The sequence below is a fragment of the Salvia splendens genome, chromosome 4 (assembly GCF_004379255.2).
Source record: "Salvia splendens isolate huo1 chromosome 4, SspV2, whole genome shotgun sequence".
Classification (NCBI taxonomy): Eukaryota; Viridiplantae; Streptophyta; class Magnoliopsida; order Lamiales; family Lamiaceae; genus Salvia; species Salvia splendens.
Genome location: NC_056035.1, coordinates 37442151 through 37463098, shown reverse-complemented (window position 1 = coordinate 37463098; position 20948 = coordinate 37442151). Strand labels below are relative to the sequence as shown.

The window sequence follows — 20948 nt, the reverse complement described above, 5'->3', positions numbered from 1 at the left end:
CTCAGCTCGTTTCAAGATCTCTTTCTCATCAAGATCCCCTTTCTCCTCATCCTCTTCCTTCGACTTATCCCCCTTGCCTTCCGCCTTCAATGCCGAAGCAAGACCTTGATGAATAAACATAGCCCGCATCTTCATCCGCCATAAGCCGAAATCATTCCTACCCGTGAATTTCTCAGCCTCAAACCTAGAAGCCACAACGCTTTCCAATCTCACCACCAAACGAATTAGAAAAACCAATCGCGCCTCTTATTCCCACAGACGGCGCCAATTTGTTAGCAGTTGAGGAACGAATTGAAGGAAGAATGACAATCGATTATAGGATGGAATGAGATGGAAATGAAATCTTTTATTCACAGGAACTCAATTGAGGAAGAAATAGTGTAACATTACAATGCTTCAACTCAAACTAATCAACCGCTATTTAAACAGAAAAAAACTAACGGCTATTCTAATCTAACGGCCAAGAAAAGATCCATATAACTACTTAACATCCAACGGCTTATGAAACGAGATGTTGCCTGCAGCCGAACCTTTCTTCATTTTGTTGAACTTTCACTCCATATTGGAGCTGCCTTTGTTAGTGTTTGAGCTATCACTCTTCTTCATAACAGAAGGCATCATCATTTCCTTTCGTTTGGTATGCCATATCAAATTAAATTCATCACTTGCCAAAATTCAGTAGTGATTTCAATAAATCAAGAAACTCACTAAAAAGATCCACAAAATATAAATAACCGACTAAAGATGCAAATTAATAACTATATATAGCGTCTTGCACCCATGGTATTTAAAGTCCATAATAAACTTCGGCTAATAGGAAAAAAAGAAGAAAAAGTCCACAATAAACTAACAAATAAATACAAATTACAAAACTCCAAAAAAAAAAGATACAAAACATAGAATTAGTTATAGGCATGAGGGTGTGCCAAAAGATAAGCTTCCACAACTTCATACATTCCAACAGCTCTATCTTTTCCTTGCTCAATATCTTCTTCTTTAATCTCCATATTATCCTTCGTATAATATTCACTTGTAATCATGCAACGGCACCCTCCAAATCCATATGCCTCAAACTTCACCTCATGTGTGATGCGTTCGAGCTTAGCCATCAACCCATCCACTTCAATAAATGTGTACTTGCACATCAACTTTTCTTCGTCCAGCTCATCGATCCTATGCTTCACGTAGTTCAACGGACTCGCTGCAAAATAATTTCTAAATAAGCCCCCCGCTATCATATCATGATCCACTCACAGTCGTAGTGGCGAAGCCAGAAATTTTTTATTTAATATATTAACTTGGATTTTCTACATACTCTAAAGTTGAAAATATCATAAAACCTTCTAATCCTTGATTACGAAATCGAAATAAAAAAAAGTGAAATCCTAGTAATATATTGAAAAGCACACCTTCTGTGAAATTGATTTGCTTGATGGTTCCCGGGCCGCCGGTGCCTTGGAGGAATTCAACGTTCTTGATTGATGAAAACATGAGTTGGGGAGCAAGATTGTGAGAATCCAAGATCAAGGCCTTGAACATCCTATTTGGGGTCACTTTTGTTCTAAAGGTTTGTGACACTTTGATCACCCCCATTTTTTTTCTTCTCTTTTCTTCTCTTCTCTTGTATTTTTCACACAAAATTTGAGATGGGAATATGATGCAAATGGTTGAGGGGGTTTGAGAGAATAGCAAGAAGATGAAAATGACTCTAGTTGACTTAAGAAAATAAGTAGTCTTTCATAGTGGGAACCCAATTTTTGACCATTCAACGCGCAAAGGTAACCTTCCCATCCCATGTGAAGTAGACGTCCTTTTTTAGTTAAATCACTATTTATTTATTTTTTGAGCAATATTATTAAATAAATAATGTATATTGATAAAAATGTGAGATCCATGTACAATAAAATATAATAAATGTTGGAAAGATTTTTAGAAATGATTTTATAATAATGATATTAATTGCACCTCACAGGCCCCCACCATTACATTAGGTAAGTGTCGGCATGAACATGATGGCATCCAATCACCTAACTTATTAGATAAACACTTGATAGAGTTATTTGACCCCGTTGGATATTTACAAGAAATTATTTCAAATATTTGGCATAGCTCTATATTCGTTTAAGATTAACTACGAGACGTAAACCCTTATCATGAATGACATTACTCCGGTAGGGCTGAGTATTCGGTTAGTTGTTTATCGATTCGATTAACTAGTTAACCGAATAAAATTGGTTAATTGATAATCAACATTTTCATTTTGATGCGTTCAATCTTATACTCTCTCTATTCCATGTTAGTATAGTCATTTTTCTATTTTAGAAAGTTCTAAGTTAATTAAGTTATTTTTATTTTTGGCAAAAAATAATTATCTCTTTTACTTTATTCTTTCTTCATCTCCTTACTTTATTCTTTCTTCATCTCTTTTACTTTATTCTTTCTTCATCTCCTTACTTTATAATAAAGGAACGGAAGGAATAATAATGAAGCAATTTATTTTATTTCTCAGCAAACTGACTTTCAAGGCTTTCAAAAAGTTGGGGTAGTACCAAAAGCACTCTAATGTATTCTTAGTGTGTATTTTGACAGAAAAAGGAGACTTGAATTTATCCCACATCAATTAGTTTGGTTAAATTTGGGTAATTAACAGAAAAACAGCTTAGGACTTATATTATTTTGATAACTGATTTCTAAATTGGTTCGGTTTCGATTTTATAGGAGTACAAGACGGCCCATTCGATAACAAGTGGGGTCGTATTATGCATTAATTCCCGTGTCTTCCTACATGTCAAACAACTTATTAGAAATACAAGACAACCCATTCGAAATGTCAAGAAATCCCCCGCTCTTCGGGGGTGCCCTCAGCGTCAAGGAAAAATGTCCTTATCTTTATGTTAATCCATACACTATATAAATCTCAGTGGAGGTGCAGCCCTTAAATCATGAAGATTTACTATGAATTTTTCACTTTACTATATGAATTTGTGGACCACCCGTTCAAGTCCAATAGGTAACGAAATTTTCATCTTTTGAATTCAATTTAACTCGAACCAACTTCATAGTATTTCATCTGAAATTCTGAATGTATTGTATAAGATAAATATATGTTGTATAAATAATAACCCAATCCTAAATACATAGTATCATCTTTTATTTAATAGATTTAAGATTAAGAAACCTTTGTATCTAAAAAATTCTCCAGACCAAAGCAATCGAAATCGATTATCATAAGATACTTGGTCCTTGAATAACCATATAAAACAAAATAAAACATATCCATTTCATCACCACGAAACATCTTATTTTCCACCCAATTCACATATAAAGGTTGGGCAAAACAAACTCAAAACACAATACATAGCCAAGTTCTTTGAAAATTCATCATCACATATTCATGCATAAATCTCTGGGTTGGCCAAGAGATAGGCTTCCACAGCCTTAAGCAAACCAGCTGCTTTATCTTTCCCTGCCTTGATCTCTTCCTCTTTGATCTCGACACCGGGTTTTGTATAGTATGTACTACCACTCTTGCCCTTGGTACCACCATCTTCGCTAGCTTCCATCTTCGTTTCATAAGTAACCTTTTCGAGCTTGTCCATCAGTGGATCGCCTTCGATCAATGTGTAAGAATAGGTCATTGCTGCCTCGTCTAGAACATCAATTCTATGCTTCATGTACTTGAATTCACTACCTGTGCGTGTAACATAAACCGAACTTAGTTTTGTTGGGTTAATTAAGGACCTGATACATATTGTAACGAACTGGTTAAACAATTTGTAGCGAAATTCAAATGTATAGGCCCAGCCCTGGACAAAATTTGATGGTCAAGAAATAGAAATTAATGTAAATGGACAAAAAACTTTGGTCAACAAACTTAGTAGTATAATTTTATATTTCTTGATCAAATTAAAAATGTAATTATCTAATAAAGAAAAGCAAGAAATTAGACCTTCTGCAAAGTTGATTTTCTTGATGGTTCCAGGGCCTCCATTCCCTTCAAGAATCTCAATATTTTTGAGGGCTTGAGGGGCAATTTTGGGAATTAGGTTATCGCCGTCGACGATCAACGCCTTGAACAGCCGCGGCGCGGCCACGGTGCTGCTGAACTCCTCCGTGAATGTCACAGTCGACATATTGTGAATTTTTTTAATCACTTTTACTAGTGAAATATACTGATGATCAATTGATTATGCAATGAGTTTGTGCTGAGAGATGGGAATTTATATATGCAATTTGATATCATAGATTATGTTTCAACAAATTTTTGCAGCCATTTAAATCTTTTGATCATTTGATGGCATGAATTGTAAGGTAACATTAAAGATAAGTAGATATCAACATTAATGAGTTTATGAGCATATTGAATACCAGCCGAATAGTATGGTTGTTGTTAGGAAATTTAGCTTTAATTTATGATGACTAGGTAAAGTTAATGTTTGATTAGCAGTTAATGTTTGATTAGCCATTTAAAGTTAAGTTTAAACTAATAACTCTTCAATTCTATATAGGAATTCATTACCTATTGTATTATCTTTAACATCTAAAATTTTCAATATAAGTATTAAAAAAATAAATATTCCACAAGCAAATAAAAACATATACTAGTATATAATTATTTATTCAAACAATACATAACCAAAATGCAACCAATTACATTTCAAGCAAATAAAGGATGCCATAAAAATACACACCTTGTACATAAACGCAAACAATACAACTTCAAACCACCACCTTAAATAATTTATTTGGAAATTTGAAAATATTGATAGTTCCCTTAAATTTATAAATTAGTATTAGTATTCATGAGGATGTGCATGGAGGTGAGCCTCAATTGCATGGAAGATAGCCTTTGCCTTCTCTTTCCCTTCCTTGATCTTCTCCTCCGTGATGCTGTGGTGCTCCGTTTTTGTGTGGTATGAGCTCTTCGTTTTCACCACGGAGCCGCCATCTGGGCAGGCGTCGACCTTCACGACATACGAGATCGAATCGATCTCGTCTCCCAAAGCATCGCCTTCGATCACACTATATTTGTATGTGCAATTGGCCTCATCGATTTCTTCCACCTTGTGTTTCGCAAATTTGAATTGGCTACCTATACGATTATATACATAAAATTAGTTAGAGGGTACACTTGTTTCTAATTATTTTTCTATTTGGTAAGTGATAATCTTCTATTTTACCTGCCATGCACATTTGGATATTTAATTTTTACGTAAGCAAGCAAGACAATGGCTACATTATAGTATTTCAAAATCAATTGGAATTGAAGGACTTAAAAGACAATATTGCCCTTAGAGACTAATTATTATACTTAAATGTATCTAGTTACATTAGATTTAAAAGTTCCTCAAACATTTCCAAAGCAAGATTGTATTGTAAAGGTGTGTGACTCAAATATATAGCAGTATAATGTAATGTAAAGTGATAACTGGAAGTAAAACATGATAAGTTAAATGTGACAACCCGAAAAGGAAAGCAGATCAAAGGGAGTGGTAGTTACCTTCACCAAAAGTGATCAACTTGATGGTGCCAACTCCGCCATCGCCCTCAAGAATTTCGAAGCTCTTGAAAGCGCCGGGGACGACCTTGGGGATGAGGTTGTCAGAATCGAGAATGAACGACTTGAACAACCTCGATGGTGAGATGGTGGAGACGACTTCGTATTCGTAGGTCACGACACCCATGATGATAATGTCTTTGATTTGAGAAAATTGTTGGAACAAATGGAAAAGAAGAAGATTTTTAATTAATGTGTTGTACGTTGAGTTGTGAGTTTAAGGTTCGAAACAAATGCACTATTTATAGGTGAAGTTAGGGTTAATATTGGCATCAAAGAAAAATAATCTCATCTTTATTAATTAATCATGCTACTACTTTTGTCTATGTCGGGATAGTAGTCTATATTTTTATATACGTACATATTAGTAATTAGTAATATTTTTAAAATGGTGTACCAACTATTACAGATCAGAGTACATGTATATATAATTTGTTAAGAAGAAATATACTTAAGAATTTCTCTATGCATGTGATATGTAGTATTTTATACGTTGATTAAAATTCATTAATAAGTATGTATCCATGAATTTTCTTTTCTTCTAGAAGTTCTGCAGGTTGGATTACATTTACAATCTCACGTGCTATTAGCTTAGGATGGAAGATTGAAAATTTAATTCACACATATATATGATGCGATCGTATAGATGCAAATTGCAATACCCATCGAGTGAAATGTTATGAACCAATTGAGAATATGATCACCCTCGAAGAAAAGCGAATACTATATCTAATTATAAAATTTTTGTATATGTTGGAATTGTATCCGGTTAACGCAGTTTGACCGAGTCTTATGACACGATCAATTAATTTGTTTTACAATATTCAACAGTACGGATTCGATCTACGTTCCAAATAAAGGAGTATGATTTATTCAGTTTCTCTAAATCGATTCTCAACGACTAAATAATAGTAAATTAAATGAGATCAAATGATATATTAATTAATAACTTTCAACACTTCAACAAATCCATAGTAGAGAGAAAACAACTGCAATAGAACTTTGAGCTTTAGTGAAGTGGCAGGTAGAATTTGAAAAGCTAGTGAATAAAGTTGACACCCACATTTAACAGATTTAAGAACTAATTTAGATTAAAGAATTAATAACAAATACACATAAGCAGAAGCAGCCTCGGTTATTTAGTTTCATATTTTTGAAAAATATGTCATATGTCTATTAGATATTTATTAAAATAATTAAGGTCCGTGATATAATTTCAATTTTGATGGACGGAAAAAAAATACTACTAATTAATAATACCATATCGATAAGATTGGATGCCAAGTCAAATAAAATATAATGGGACCATTTGTAGGTAGTCGGTGACTTAGTTTCCATAAAAATACAAATTAATGACTAAATATTATATTCCGTTTTAAAAAAAATGTTTTAGATATTACTCTAATTGAAACTATGGCTACATAAAAATTTTGTTTGATACACATCCTATCCATAAAAAAGATCACTTGATTTAGACAATGTGTAGTTGAAAATTTATACTATCAAGTTGTTTATTTTATAAACTAAATTAAATTGGTAATAGGTTCCCCGAAATTGAGGCATCAAGACATGTTTTACTCATAAATAGGAGTGAAAATTAAGTAAGCATGTTGTTGATTTAGTGCAACGCTATATATGGCTTATATATTTATTTTATTTAAATTTTACTTAACCTTGAAATCTGGTCATTGATTAATGCAGTATTAAATAAGTAATGTATAAGATTACTTTTCAATTAGTTAGGTTTATGCATGTGATCCTGACCACGTTGGATTTTATGGATTTTTATGAAATTATTATATCATTAGTCATTCTATGCGAAAACTCCTATTCCCACATCAGATCAAATTAAATTCTTCTAAAATTCTTGAATTCACATCAAATACAACTTGTCAAAAAAAATTCTGCCTCCATAATTACACATGGACTTTTGGCTAAGGAACGTTGGTCAAAATTTATGTGCTTAAAATCTTGATTTATTATTTATATTTATATTTATATTAACAGGAAATAGTTCATCTTGGAACTGCTTTTTAAAATTAGAACACAAAATCAAATATATTAATATTAGTTGATATCACAAAACACAACAACAACAAAATTGATTAATAACGCTTTTTAATGCTATTAAGGATGCTAATTTATGTGCATAGCTATACCATCAACACTTTATGAAACGTTTTATTGTTGGCGTCTCAACTAAAATTAGGAGACACAAATAAAAGCGTTCTTGAAACTCAAAAGATTAAGATAATTTATCATCAACTTAGGAACGCTTTCTTTTGCGTTCTAAATTATCGTTATTTTAAACATTTTCAAACGTTAGTAATAACGTCTCAATTTTTATATCCTTAAAATATAAATTTTTATAGTGACATATTTGTTTATGATTCAATATCAATTCCTGACTCAATATATGATACTCCCATAAATTTTGGTGGATATATTTTGGTTTATGCTGATCTAATTTCTTGAGCCTACTTTAACCTTCAGATTCATATCTTAATGTACATGGACACATTCGAGGCTATATACAATTAATATATAATATTAATTTAATTAATATAAGGTGCCTTACAAGGACACTAATGGTGTGTCCGAGCTATTTGTAAATATTCAATAATTCTTCATCAATCATCATGTTGTATATCTCATGGTTAAGTCATAAGTGACATATTTTCATTGCCATTACTTTTATCATTATGGTGAGGACAGAATTAGTTATTGTTAACATCAAACTTAGGTTTTTGTATTGTTCACACACGCAATAGGGGAATAAATAATTGAGGCGGCTTTAATTTGATTTGCATTTGTTAAAACTTTATTCCATGTCCCACAAAACTAATATACAAAAAATTAGGATTGCATGATTTTTTTACCTTTTATTTTATTTTAGCTATTTCTACCTACTCCACTTCAGTAAAATCATCAAATAATTTTTACAAAGTGTGTGCTTTTGCTTTTGCTTTTGGATAAGGTGGAGGTACGTATTTTGAAAGTTAAGTTCGTTAATGAAAAAAAATACTACTAGTATTAAATTTTGCTAATCATCAGTACTTTTTCTTAAATGGTTTGATCATCATAAAGCGACTAGTATTTTAACCGCAAAAATAGTAAATACTCCACTATAACTATAGTCAGTGTCACTCTTCGAAATTTTATCATTGCATAAATGCATTTGAAAAAGAATACCGAAATAAACATGATATGACAGGCAAAATTAACTCTTCTGTAGAAGCAAAAGAAGGGTAGTTTCATTGAAACTTTGAGAAAATAAAAAATTTGAAAATGCAACACTTCACTTTCACATGCACCTAGTGAAACTGCATTCTTGGCATTGCAAAGAAGACTTTTTAAGTATGGACAAAAATATAGTGGAAATATTAATAAAGATGCCATCTATTCCTTCACCTATAAATAAGACTTCTTGTTACAAATCTTAAACACACAATTCTTTGCTACAAATTCCAAACTTATTTTCTTAAATCAAAGATACAAACAATATCATGGGTGTAGTGAATTTCGATTATGAGGTTGTCACCACAATCCCACCACACAGGTTGTTCAAGGCATTCCTCCTCGACGGCGACAATCTTATCCCTAAGGTCATCCCCGGCGCCTTCAAGAGCTTTGAAACCCTTCAAGGCGACGGCGGAGCTGGCACCATCAAGTTGATCACCTTCGGCGACAGTATGTACTAGTCTCTCAATCTTTGATATCAAATTATTTTTTGTGCTAATATTTATTATAAGCTTTATCGATAAATTATTTATGTTATCACTCTCATAGTCGGATTAATTATGAAATCTATTAAATTAAATCTCATTGTATTTTAATGATGTCATCCTATACACGTGTACAGACAGTCCGTTCAAGTTCGCCAAGCACCGTGTGGACGAAGTCGATGAGGCCAACTGTGTTTACAAGTACAGCGTGATTGAAGGTGATGCTTTGGGTGACGAGCTCGAGTCGATCTCGTACGTCGTGAAGGTCACACCCAACGCTGATGGTGGCTCCGTGGTGAAAACGAGCAGCTCGTACCACACCAAGACCGACCACCACAGCATCACCGAGGAGAAGATCAAGGAAGGGAAAGAGAAGGCAAAGGGTGTATTCCATGCTGTGGAAGCTCACCTCCATGCCAACCCCCATGAATACAACTAAATCAAATGCCAAAAATATATGGAATATCAAATTGAGTGGAATAAATGTGTTTGAATTTGGATTTGTTTGAATATGTAAAAGGTGTGTTGAGTATTTCTATTTTGTATACTATGTTTTGTTGGCTAGGGCACTTTTGTCCTTATGCAATTTGAATGTAATTGGTTTGATAATAACGTATTGTATTGATTGGAATGAAATAATTCAAGATAATTGGAAGGCCATAAATTCATTCAAAAAACCTACTATTTAAAATCCAATAAATTGATATGCAAATCCAAACTAGAAACGAGGAACAAAGGAAAAACACAAGAATAGGATTTTCACCTTCACCAAAAGAAGAGTTTCACACAACCAAACTCCACACTCTAATGAGACGCCGGCGAACCTCAGCGTCCAGGGAAAAAATTCCAAGCTTTACGCATTATGTCGTCGTCTACAAATGGCCGCAGGGACCACATCTGACAATAGGTCTCCAGTTCTTCCTGCGAAAACTTGCGGCTGAGGGAGCACACTATTCAGGCCTGCAAAGCACGATAGGTCAAGAAACGGGTTGTGATCGTTGCGGCCAGCTAAAGATGAGGACACGTACCTGCATTGCGTAGTCTTGTTTCACCATACTTAATACGATAGCCATCATGCTAACACAGCCTGCAAGATCAGGTCTTCCCTGTACAATGCACTTTTCATCTTTCTCATTTGCAGTTTGCTCAGTTGAAGCAATACATAAAACTGAGTTGGAGCTAATATCTTCTCTGTTGTTATCGTTTGAAGTTTGCACGACGGATGCTGCCTTTCCCAGAAGGGATTCGAGTTCATCGAGAACATCTTTAGCTACAGCATCATATTTGGTTTGCAGAAATTGGCTAAAATCAGAAAATCACAACCAAAAAATATAGCTACTGCAGTGTAGAACAAATGAAAGGTAACGTGCTTGACCCAAAACCCAACACTATTATTCAAGAAAACAGAGATAGATGTGGCAAAAGAAGATAGTTCAAAAGATATCAAGCTCTACTATCTGGCATATTTTTCTACAGAAGCAGTAGTTTAAGATTGAATTGTGAACGCTGTTATGTTGATATTTAGATGTTTAGACTTCTAATCTTATGATAAAAAATATGATTACAAATCATACACATGCATAACATAAAAGATACATACATCTAAGATCATGGAATTACACATAAAGTCAGTATGGTGTGACAAAAGTTGTTTACTTGTGAGACACCAAATGGCTATATATAACTCACCTAAACATAAATATACAAAAATAGTTCTCTCATAAATTTAATAAACTGTATACGGAGTACTATTTGGTATTTGGTTGTATATATCAGATGAAAGTTCTAATAGACTTACACTTCCCTGTCATGATTGTTGGTAGCATTAACAATGCGCTCCACCAATGTAGATGTCTTATCGATTGGAGGCATCCTTAAGTGATGAATCCGCGAATTTCTGATGTTAGTGAATGCAGGAAAATGCAGATCACGACACAATGAATTTACGTGGTTCGATTTACTGAGGTAAATCTACGTCCACGGGAAGAAAAGAGGGCAGAGTTGTATTGCTTGATCTGTTTTCTACAGCTTACAATACAGACTTGCTATTTGATCTTTTATCTCTAGAGAGCTTTTAGAACCTAACCTTATCTATCTGATCTAGGTTCTATTTATACATTTGAACCAAGATCGTGGCATGCAGTACTATTTACTAGGCAGTGGATGTCGTGGAGATCGTGGCGATCTTGCATGGGTCCACTATCCTGCATGAGTTAAAGACTGCTTGACACCACTAAATAGATCGTGGGTGTAGTGGAGGTGGAAATCCTGCATGAGTCCACTATCTCCTAGTTCGGTCGAATACTGAGACCGAACTGCTGAACTATTGCCGAGCAGCTTTTGCCGATCTGAGAGTAGAGCTTGATGCCGACCTGAGAGCAGAGTTTGATTGGTTGGCTTTTACCGAGCTGTAGGCTGGGGCCGAACTCTTTGGTTGTGCCGAACTGAACTCTTTAGTCATGCCGGACTGATACTCTTTAGTCATGCCGAACTGATACTCTTTCTTGGGCTTTACTGCTGTTGGGCTTGTTTAGTACGTACTCCATCACTACCCCCCCCGAAAAGCGAAGTGAATCACTTCGGCATTCTGGATAAAGGTACAGGGTAAGTTGATGTTTGTCCTCGGTCTGATGAAGTGAACTCTTCTTTGACCGGACTTGGTTTGTGTCCTAATTTGGCGAGTTTTATCGCTCGGATCAGACTTTCCGTTGTCCTAATTTGGGGATCGGACTTTCCCTTGTCCTAATTCGGCGAGTTTTATCGCGTGGATCGGACTTTCCCTTGTCCTAATTCAGGCAAGTTTTATCGCGTGAATCGGACTTTTGTTGCAGTTCGTTTCAGACGAAGTGCTTGATTCTTAAGCTGAATTGTGGTCTTGTATCCTCTTTAGAAGCTTGGACTTCACAATCGTTGGCTTATTGCAGTTCGTTTCAGACGAAGTGCTTGTTTAAGCTGAATTGTGGTCTTGTATCCTCTTTAGAAGCTTTGACTCACAATCGTTGGCTTATTGCAGCTCGTTTTAGACGAACTGCTTGTTTAAGCTGAATTGTGGTCTTGTATCCTCTTTAGAAGCTTTGACTCACAATCGTTGGCTTGTATATGTTCTAAGAAGGGGATCAGCCTTCGAAGAACAAGATACCTCAGTAACATTTGTAAGAGACGACACGTACATAGACAGACAAAACACACCTAGACAAATAAAAAGCACTTAGAGACAAAAACGCACAGAGACAAACAAAGACCAAGCAAACCAAAGAAAGCACATTGACCGAACAGGACTCAAGACTGACTGACCGGACTGTCTCTTACAAATGGAACTTCTTGAGGTTGGAAATGTGCCATGTTCGGGGTACCTGTTCTCCTGACATGTGAGCCAATTTGTAAGACCCTTTGCCGAGGACTTCTGACACCCGATACGGACCTTCCCATGTGGGTTCGAGCTTGCCCAGCTTTTCTGCTCGGCTTACTTCGTTGTTTCTCAAGACGAGATCTCCCACTTGAAATTGCAGCTTCTTCACCCTTTGGTTGTAATACCGGGCTACTTGCTCCTTGTACTTGGCTGTTTTTATGCATGCCAATTCTCTTCTTTCTTTGGCAAGATCTAGCTCGGCTCTCAGTCCGTCGTCATTCATTTCTGCTGAGAAGTTTAGAGTTCGGGGACTGGGTATGCCGATCTCCACCGGAATCACGGCTTCAGTGCTGTACACAAGACTGTACGGAGTTTCACCGTTGGAGGTTGTGGGTGTAGTTCGGTAGGACCATAGGACTTGAGGGAGATTTTCTACCCATTGTCCTTTGGCTTGTTCTAACCGAGCTTTTAACCCTTTCACCAGGATACGATTTGTTACCTCCGTTTGTCCGTTTGCTTGTGGATGAGAGACCGAAGTGAACCGCTGTTGAATATTCAGCTCTTGGCACCAATTCTTGAACGTCTTGTCGGTGAACTGAGTCCCGTTATCCGAGATGAGGATGTGGGGTATGCCAAATCGGCACACTATGTTCTTCCAGACGAAGTCCAATGCCTTCGAGCTCGTTATCGTAGCTAATGGTTCAGCTTCCACCCACTTCGTAAAGTAGTCCACGGCAACGATTAGGAATTTTATTTGCCGAGGAGCTTGTGGTAGTGGCCCTACTATGTCTATACCCCATTGCATAAAAGGCCAAGGGCTTTGCATAGTGAATAGATCGATCTGCGGCATCCTTGGGACATTTGCATGAATTTGGCACTTCGTACACTTCTTGACGAGCTGCACTGCCTCTTGTACCATGGTTGGCCAATAATATCCCCATCTCAGAACTTTTTTAGCTAAAGCTCTGGCTCCGATGTGGCTACCGCACGATCCTTCATGAACTTCTCTGAGGATGTAGTCCGTCTCTTCTGGTCCTACGCACCGCAATAACGGCTGGAGGTAAGACTTTCTAAAGAGGACTCCTTCATGAAGTTCGTACCGAAGTGTTCGGCACGTGATCTTCCGAGCTTCTCTCTTATCCTCGGGCAATTGTCCTTGATCCAGATACTGCAAGATCGGCGTCATCCAGTTCGGCGAGCTGGATACTGAATGTACCTCGGCTTCATCAATGCTTCGATGCATTAATTCTTCCGCCTTTGAGCTCGGATCTGAGGCCAACTTACTTAAGGTATCTGCTCGGCTATTTTCCGCTCTGGGAATGCGGATTATCCGAAAATAGGAGAAACTTCGGCTGATGCTTTGCGCTTTGTCCAAATACTTCTTCATTCTCTCGTCACGAGCTTCACTTGCACCCAACATGTGATTTACTATGACTTGTGAATCACAATGGACTTTGAGAGATTTGACGAGCAGACTTTGCGCTAACTGGAGTCCGGCCAGGAGGGCTTTGTACTCGGCTTCATTATTAGTAGTGGGGAATAGGAACCGAAGTGAGTAGGTTACCTCGTGTCCGTCGGGAGCGACAAGTAAAATACCAGCTCCACTTCCCATCTTGTTTGAAGCTCCATCTACGAATCCGCTCCAGCAGTCCGGCGGCTTTACTTCGGATTCCAAGGGCTGTGCTAGTTCGGCATTGGCAGAATTCTTCTGTTCGGCAATAACAGGAATTGCTTGATCGTTCTTTGCTTCTGCAAGAAAATCTGCCAAGGCTTGTCCCTTGATGGCTTTCCGAGGTAGATACTCGATTGAGTGTTCTCCCAGCTCTATGGCCCATTTGGCGATTCTACCTGATGCTTCTGGCTTGGTCAAAACTTGCCGAAGAGGCAGATCGGTTAAGACGCATACCTTGTGAGCATAGAAGTATGGCCGCAGTCTCCTTGCTGCATTTACTAACGCCAGAGCAATTTTTTCCAGAGGTTGATACCTTGTTTCTGGACCTCTTAATGCTCGGCTTGTAAAGTAGATGGGAAACTGCTTTAGGCCTTCTTCTCGTACAAGCACCGCGCTAATGGTTTGATCGGATGCCGCTAAGTATAAGAAAATCACTTCGGCATCTGTTGGAGCAGAGAGAATTGGAAGCTCGGCTAAATAACTTTTGAGCTCGTCAAAAGCCTTTTTCTGCTCTATGACTTCAGAGACGATTTAGTCTTCCCGGCAGGGAGAGCGTCAATAGTTAGGATTACTCCATCATATTGCGGCTCGTTATCGTCTTCGGGATCCTGTTGCCTTTTCGGATCCTGAGGGGCGCAGTTCGCACCTCCCTGCTTTTTGTTCTTTTTCGGCTGCTTGCTTTGGTATTTTTTTAACGTCCCTGCTTTCACAAGGGCATCAATACCTGCAGCCAAATGTCGGCACTCCTCGGTATCGTGACCGTAGTTTTGATGGAAGGAGCAATATTGATCCTGAGGTCGGCGCGCGGCCGATTTCGTCATCCGTCTTGGCTTTTCGAACATATCGGAATGTAGTTCGAAAATTTCCGCTCTTGACTTGTTTAATGGTACGAACTGAGCGGGCGGCTTCTCAGGATTGAGACGTGGTCCCAATCTGCCTTGTACCGGTGCCCTTTGAATTCTTTCAAAAGGAGTTCGGCGAGGAAGCCTCTGATCGCTATGATCGGGCTTCTTTTCGTCTCCTCTAGATGAGCTGTCTAAAGACCGTTTTCGACGGTCTGCCTCATCGGCACGGGAGAACTGGTCCGCAATGTCCCACATCTCTTGAGCTGTTTGCGGACTGCATTCCACGAGCTTTCTGTAGAGAGCTCCGGGCAGGATTCCATTTTGGAATGCCGAAATGACAAGTAGATCGTTGAGATCATCTACTTGTAGGCATTCCTTGTGGAATCTCGTCATGAAGTCGCTGATCTTTTCGTCGCGACCTTGACGTATAGAAAGCAGCTGAGCCGAAGTGATCCGGGCTTCCGCTTTCTGAAAGAACCTCCTGTGGAAAGCATCCATTAGATCTCGGTAGGATCTAATGCTGCCTTGAGGAAGGCTGTCGAACCACCTTCTGGCGTTTCCGATGAGCAGCTCGGGGAACAGCTTGCACATATGGACCTCATTGAGACCCTGGTTCGCCATATTATACTGATAGCGTCCCAAGAAGTCATGAGGATCCACTAGCCCGTCATAAGTCATTGACGGTGTCCGGTAGTTCCGCGGCAAAGGAGTTCGGGTGATATCGTCCGAGAACGGAGTCTTTAATGCTCCGTACATGGCGAACCCGACATCTCTTCGGTACGGAGGAGATGGAGTTCTCCTGTGGTTCCGGTACCGAGGAGGAACAGGAACATGTCGGGGTTGAGGATTCTTTCTCCTGGAAGACACGTCACTACTGCGGTAGTGACTTTCATGTCTGGAGGAGGAGGGAGAATCCGCCGTTGTCTTCTCCGACTGTTGGCTCTTCTGCAGGAAGGTTAAGAACTCCTCCTGCTTCTCGGCCAAGAACAGCTTGACAGCTTCATTTAAATCGGGCTGCTGGGAAGACTCGGTGCGATGACTCCTGGAGTGGCTTGTTCCTTCTTCGTGAGAACCGGAGGTAGATGTCTCCCGAGGCCGTTTTTCAGACCTGCGAGCTGGACTAGCTTCCTCACGGTTATCACGAACGGTATTACGGGTAGTATGTGATCTGGTATGCATTTTTTTTTGGGGTGGAAAAAGGGTCAAAAATTCGCTTTATCACAAATTTGGTTCTTCGTTTCCCACAGACGGCGCCAGTGATGAATCCGCGAATTTCTGATGTTAGTGAATGCAGGAAAATGCAGATCACGACACAATGAATTTACGTGGTTCGATTTACTGAGGTAAATCTACGTCCACGGGAAGAAAAGAGGGCAGAGTTGTATTGCTTGATCTGTTTTCTACAGCTTACAATACAGACTTGCTATTTGATCTTTTATCTCTAGAGAGCTTTTAGAACCTAACCTTATCTATCTGATCTAGGTTCTATTTATACATTTGAACCAAGATCGTGGCATGCAGTACTATTTACTAGGCAGTGGATGTCGTGGAGATCGTGGCGATCTTGCATGGGTCCACTATCCTGCATGAGTTAAAGACTGCTTGACACCACTAAATAGATCGTGGGTGTAGTGGAGGTGGAAATCCTGCATGAGTCCACTATCTCCTAGTTCGGTCGAATACTGAGACCGAACTGCTGAACTATTGCCGAGCAGCTTTTGCCGATCTGAGAGTAGAGCTTGATGCCGACCTGAGAGCAGAGTTTGATTGGTTGGCTTTTACCGAGCTGTAGGCTGGGGCCGAACTCTTTGGTTGTGCCGAACTGAACTCTTTAGTCATGCCGGACTGATACTCTTTAGTCATGCCGAACTGATACTCTTTCTTGGGCTTTACTGCTGTTGGGCTTGTTTAGTACGTACTCCATCATTAAGAACCCTGCTCAGGTAGATCAATATTAACTGTTTTGCTTATCATCTAACATCATTCATCAGTTATTAATAGCATGTTTGGAATCGAGTTGCTAAACTCTCGAATTGCTACTCTTGTTGCAGATAACTAGGAACAGAACGAGTTATGAAAATCACAACCGACTCAAGCAGATAAAGTGCTTACTGGAAGCTGACAAGAACACAGCTAGCCGTACACCTTAGTCCATCAAATAGAACAATCCTAGCATCAAAAAAGGGTGATTATTGAGATTCACACCCAAATGACGACCAAAAATACAATTACCTCATCATGAAATCTGAATATATAGAACTGATTTTCTCCTTGCAGTCTCGCTGCACATGCTCTTCATTTCCCATTCTGCATTGAAAAAGTTTATTACTATCCTGCATAACATTATAAGATTACCTAATCTATCTACAGAATATAGCTACTTCAAAACAAAATGTAATTTCTCTAAATATGTAACATTCGCAATGCAAGTTAATTCTCCACAGAAAGACAATCCTATTCAAAAACTTAAATCTACACTCTACAAAAATTAATAAAAAAAACATTTCAAGATTAACAAAATTAGGCCGACCTTACTGAATTGCAACTAACACAAAGATCCATGGATCTGCTACTTTGGTTTGAGATTGATGGTTTACATTGAAAAAATATATATACTCGATCAAGTGACAATCAAGAGGCATGCCTGAATTATTCTTTTCCTTAAATTAAAAACAAAATTGACCAGAGAAAATAAAAGCTTCTGTGGTCTGCTACTTACATGCAGAAGGAGGAGTAGGAGGAAGGGGAAGTTTCACCGGCAGTCCGGCACAGAATGAGAGTGTGGGAGGAGACGGGTGGCGCTGTGAAAGAGGCGGACGGCGAAGTTAAAATCAACCTATTAGTTAAATTAATAAAAATTAATTTTTAAGAGCACCCACAACCGTGCTCTTGCCAACTAGCACGGTTGTGGACCGGCCACACTTTTTCTGCCTGCTCTTAGGCAAAAGCACAACACTCACAGCTGTACTCTTCCGCAAGGAGGAGCACCCACCATTCTATTATTCAATTTAAATAAAAACATTTCCATAATATTAAAATTCATTAAAAAATCAAAATAATATTACAAATTAAATAAAAAGACATAAATAAAATCCTAAAAAATAAAAATTACATAATTAAAATACTAAAAATTAAAAATTATATAATTAAAGCTAAAAATATCCCCGTAGAAGACTATTCATCCGGCAGCACTACCTCCAATTGTTTTTGGAGGCCCAATATCATGGCCTCGTGCGATCGAAGTTGCGCAGGGGTCATAGTTGACCTATCGGCCATATTGAGTTGGGCCAAAATTCCCCACAACGAGTTGGTGGGGGGTGGAGGTGGCGCATAGGGCACAGGAACGGGAGCGGGTTCGGGAGCATTGCCGGATGGAGTCGCAGCGCGACGGCGGTTGGTCGCCGCCTTCTTCCTTCCCTGCGGTCGGCGTTGGGAACCGCTCGGGTCGGCGTCGGGGCTACCCAAGTTAGCTCCGGCGAGTTGGCTAACCACGTCTTCGGAGCCGACGTCGGATAGGGATACCGACCTTGACCGTTTGGAGGAGCCGCTAGAGGAGGATGTTACGACTCCCCTATACTTCGGATACGACTGTGTCTCCTGCCAAATGTTGAGGTACTTGAACGGCTTGCAGTTCATGGATTGGTAGGTGTTCATCGAGGCAGTGATGATGTCGACCTCGCTCCGGCCGCTCCCCGCCGACCGCTCTTCCTGGAGGTAATACCCTTGGAACTTTTGGATTTCTTCGTTGGCTCGGTAGATGGCGTTGCGCACCATACTCTCGTTGCGCTCGATTGTTCCCGCCGGCCGGTTTTCATTGTACCGGCGACAGATGCGCCACCAATAGTGATCGCCGGATTGGTTCGTGCCAACCTCTGGATCTTCGGAGATTGACAAGAACGCCTTGAACAATTGCTCCATCTCCGCCGGAGTGTACGGTGTGCGAACACCGCGAGTAGGAGGAGTCGGAGTTTGGGAGGGGGCGGTCGACCTCGCTCTAGGCTCGGGTGTCCACCCGTATAGCCATTCGGGGGCATCTTGGTTGTCGATCGGGTAAGGCCGGTAGCCACCCGGAACTCCTGAACTTTGGGTTTGAGGAGGGGCCGAAAATTCCGTTTTCGGACTAGGAAACGGTTGTGAACCGAACCACTCGGGGTTCCAACCGTGGGAGCCCGGGGGGTGATCGCCGTCGCCGGACATTGTTATGTTGTAGGAGTAGAAGAAAGATTGAGAATGGAGATGAGAGAATGTAGATGAGAATGGAAATGAGAGAATGGAGATGAGAATGGAGATGAGAATGGAGATGAGAATGGAAATGAGAGAATGTAGATGAGAATTGTGTAGTGTGGTGTGAATTTTTTGGTGTGAAAATGGGGTATTTATAGATGAAAATGTGTATTTTTGGGGGAAAAAACTAAAAAAAATTAAAAGTGGGTAGAAAACGGATATATTTTTTTTGAAAAGTGGGAAAATATTTTTTTATTTTTAATCGGTTTTTTTAATTAAAAACCGATTTTTTTTAAAAAAAATTTGAAATGCAACGGCTATGCCGTTGCCCAATCAGCACCGGCCACGTCACCTACTCGCTGGCACGGACGTGTTCGATGCATCAAGCAGCGCCGTGCCAGCGGCGCGAGCGCAGCAGCGGACGACGTCCCCGTGCCAGCGACACGGACGGACGGACGCCGTCCTGCTCACCGTTGCAGATGCTCTAAATCACTTACCAATTTCCAGCGGCAAAATTCTAAAAAATGGGCAAAAATTAGTGAGTGTTTTTTTTTCATTACAAGATGACAGATTTGTTTCTTAATTTAGTCCATTTTGAGAATTTTGGATTTATCTGTTCAAAACTACCCTAGATTGGAAGCGATTTTAAAGCCGGACAAGAGTCTAGACTCGGAGAAAATATTCAGTGGTCAAGTGGACAATCTTTCGATTATATGTTGAAATCTGATTTTTAAAACATTGCCATGTCACTGTAGTATGCCCGGAGAAAGTCAAGGTACATGTCTCATTTGTTTCCAGAACTTAGAATAAAATATTTATACACAATGTGTTGAGGTGTGGCGCGGCCTTTAAATTTTGAATCCTTTACCTATATAATAACAAAGGAGAACAATGTGTATATGAGTTGACCAAGTAGTAAAAGTCTCGAATAAGTATTTAATTTATATTCTTGTCTATGAAAAAATAAGAGATACAACTTCATACCCAAAATTTATTATTTAATGGTGTAATATATTGTGAGTTTTTATATAAAAGCTTAAATGGTTTCGTGGCAAAAGGCATCTATTTCAGCTATTAGAATGAGCTCTTCTGCCCATTTTCGTTTTTTATCTAGATGTTTAGAGCATCTCCAGTGGGCGGATGTCCCACTAGGACATCCACTAGGACTTCCCAAAAACACCTCCTGCCACGTCATTAGGACTTCCCATCCCACTGCCACGTCACTAGGACATCCCCTTCACAATCCCCCCTTCCCATCGCCCTTCCCACTAGGACTTCCCGCAATAAAAAGAATCACAAATTCACAAATAAAGCAACTTACGTTTACGGAAATAAAATTTCAACACGAATACGAACGGGAAAAATTAACAACTTCATTTAAAAAAAACATACATGATTTGAAAAAAAAATTACATAGTAATAAAGCAAAAAAAAGTACTAACATCAACGTCAACCCTTCCGCGTCCAAACCTCTTCGATAATATCGTTCTGAAGTCGAACATGGGCATCTGTTTGCCGCATGTCGGCAAATGCACGCATCCGCTCGACCTCTCCATGAGGTACCCCATATTCACAT

General features: G+C 39.0%; 5 protein-coding genes across 5 annotated transcripts; 1 reads left to right on the top strand and 4 right to left on the bottom strand.

Moving 5' to 3' along the window:
* Nucleotides 1–743: 743 nt before the first annotated feature.
* LOC121798044 (major allergen Pru ar 1-like) lies at nt 744–1710 on the bottom strand. Its single transcript, XM_042196866.1, has 2 exons — nt 1410–1710; nt 744–1201 (listed from the first exon to the last, which is right to left on the bottom strand). Exons 1-2 carry the CDS (start codon nt 1591–1593, stop codon nt 903–905), a joined length of 483 nt encoding a protein of 160 aa, XP_042052800.1. The 5' UTR covers nt 1594–1710; the 3' UTR covers nt 744–902.
* A 1546-nt stretch (nt 1711–3256) lies between these two features.
* LOC121797629 (major allergen Pyr c 1-like) lies at nt 3257–4241 on the bottom strand. The gene is made up of 2 exons (XM_042196267.1): nt 3950–4241; nt 3257–3691 (listed from the first exon to the last, which is right to left on the bottom strand). The coding sequence occupies exons 1-2, from the start codon at nt 4131–4133 to the stop codon at nt 3393–3395; spliced, it is 483 nt and encodes a 160-aa protein (XP_042052201.1). The 5' UTR covers nt 4134–4241; the 3' UTR covers nt 3257–3392.
* Nucleotides 4242–4589: 348 nt separating this feature from the next.
* On the bottom strand, nt 4590–5746 carry LOC121799225 (major allergen Pru ar 1-like). The gene is made up of 2 exons (XM_042198555.1): nt 5501–5746; nt 4590–5092 (listed from the first exon to the last, which is right to left on the bottom strand). The coding sequence occupies exons 1-2, from the start codon at nt 5682–5684 to the stop codon at nt 4794–4796; spliced, it is 483 nt and encodes a 160-aa protein (XP_042054489.1). The 5' UTR covers nt 5685–5746; the 3' UTR covers nt 4590–4793.
* Nucleotides 5747–8999: 3253 nt separating this feature from the next.
* On the top strand, nt 9000–9931 carry LOC121797625 (major allergen Pru ar 1-like). The gene is made up of 2 exons (XM_042196263.1): nt 9000–9247; nt 9420–9931. The coding sequence occupies exons 1-2, from the start codon at nt 9064–9066 to the stop codon at nt 9719–9721; spliced, it is 486 nt and encodes a 161-aa protein (XP_042052197.1). The 5' UTR covers nt 9000–9063; the 3' UTR covers nt 9722–9931.
* A 176-nt stretch (nt 9932–10107) lies between these two features.
* Nucleotides 10108–11154, bottom strand: LOC121801101. The gene is made up of 3 exons (XM_042200561.1): nt 11081–11154; nt 10311–10584; nt 10108–10203 (listed from the first exon to the last, which is right to left on the bottom strand). Exons 1-3 carry the CDS (start codon nt 11152–11154, stop codon nt 10108–10110), a joined length of 444 nt encoding a protein of 147 aa, XP_042056495.1.
* Nucleotides 11155–20948: the final 9794 nt, after the last annotated feature.

Bases quoted from the DNA above. Each gene is read 5' to 3' on its own strand.
- LOC121797629 (XM_042196267.1), bottom strand. From the start codon at position 4,133: ATGTCGACTGTGACATTCACGGAGGAGTTCAGCAGCACCGTGGCCGCG. The intron at 3,692-3,949 runs GTCTAATTTCTT...TTACACGCACAG, and splicing joins GAAAATCAACTTTGCAGAAG to GTAGTGAATTCAAGTACATG.
- LOC121799225 (XM_042198555.1), bottom strand. From the start codon at position 5,684: ATGGGTGTCGTGACCTACGAATACGAAGTCGTCTCCACCATCTCACCA. The intron at 5,093-5,500 runs GTAACTACCACT...ATAATCGTATAG, and splicing joins GTTGATCACTTTTGGTGAAG to GTAGCCAATTCAAATTTGCG.
- LOC121798044 (XM_042196866.1), bottom strand. From the start codon at position 1,593: ATGGGGGTGATCAAAGTGTCACAAACCTTTAGAACAAAAGTGACCCCA. The intron at 1,202-1,409 runs GTGTGCTTTTCA...ATTATTTTGCAG, and splicing joins GCAAATCAATTTCACAGAAG to CGAGTCCGTTGAACTACGTG.
- LOC121797625 (XM_042196263.1), top strand. From the start codon at position 9,064: ATGGGTGTAGTGAATTTCGATTATGAGGTTGTCACCACAATCCCACCA. The intron at 9,248-9,419 runs GTATGTACTAGT...ACACGTGTACAG, and splicing joins GTTGATCACCTTCGGCGACA to ACAGTCCGTTCAAGTTCGCC.
- LOC121801101 (XM_042200561.1), bottom strand. From the start codon at position 11,154: ATGCCTCCAATCGATAAGACATCTACATTGGTGGAGCGCATTGTTAAT. The intron at 10,585-11,080 runs GTAAGTCTATTA...TTCTGATTTTAG, and splicing joins AACAATCATGACAGGGAAGT to CCAATTTCTGCAAACCAAAT. The intron at 10,204-10,310 runs GTACGTGTCCTC...AAGTTTTCGCAG, and splicing joins AACAAGACTACGCAATGCAG to GAAGAACTGGAGACCTATTG.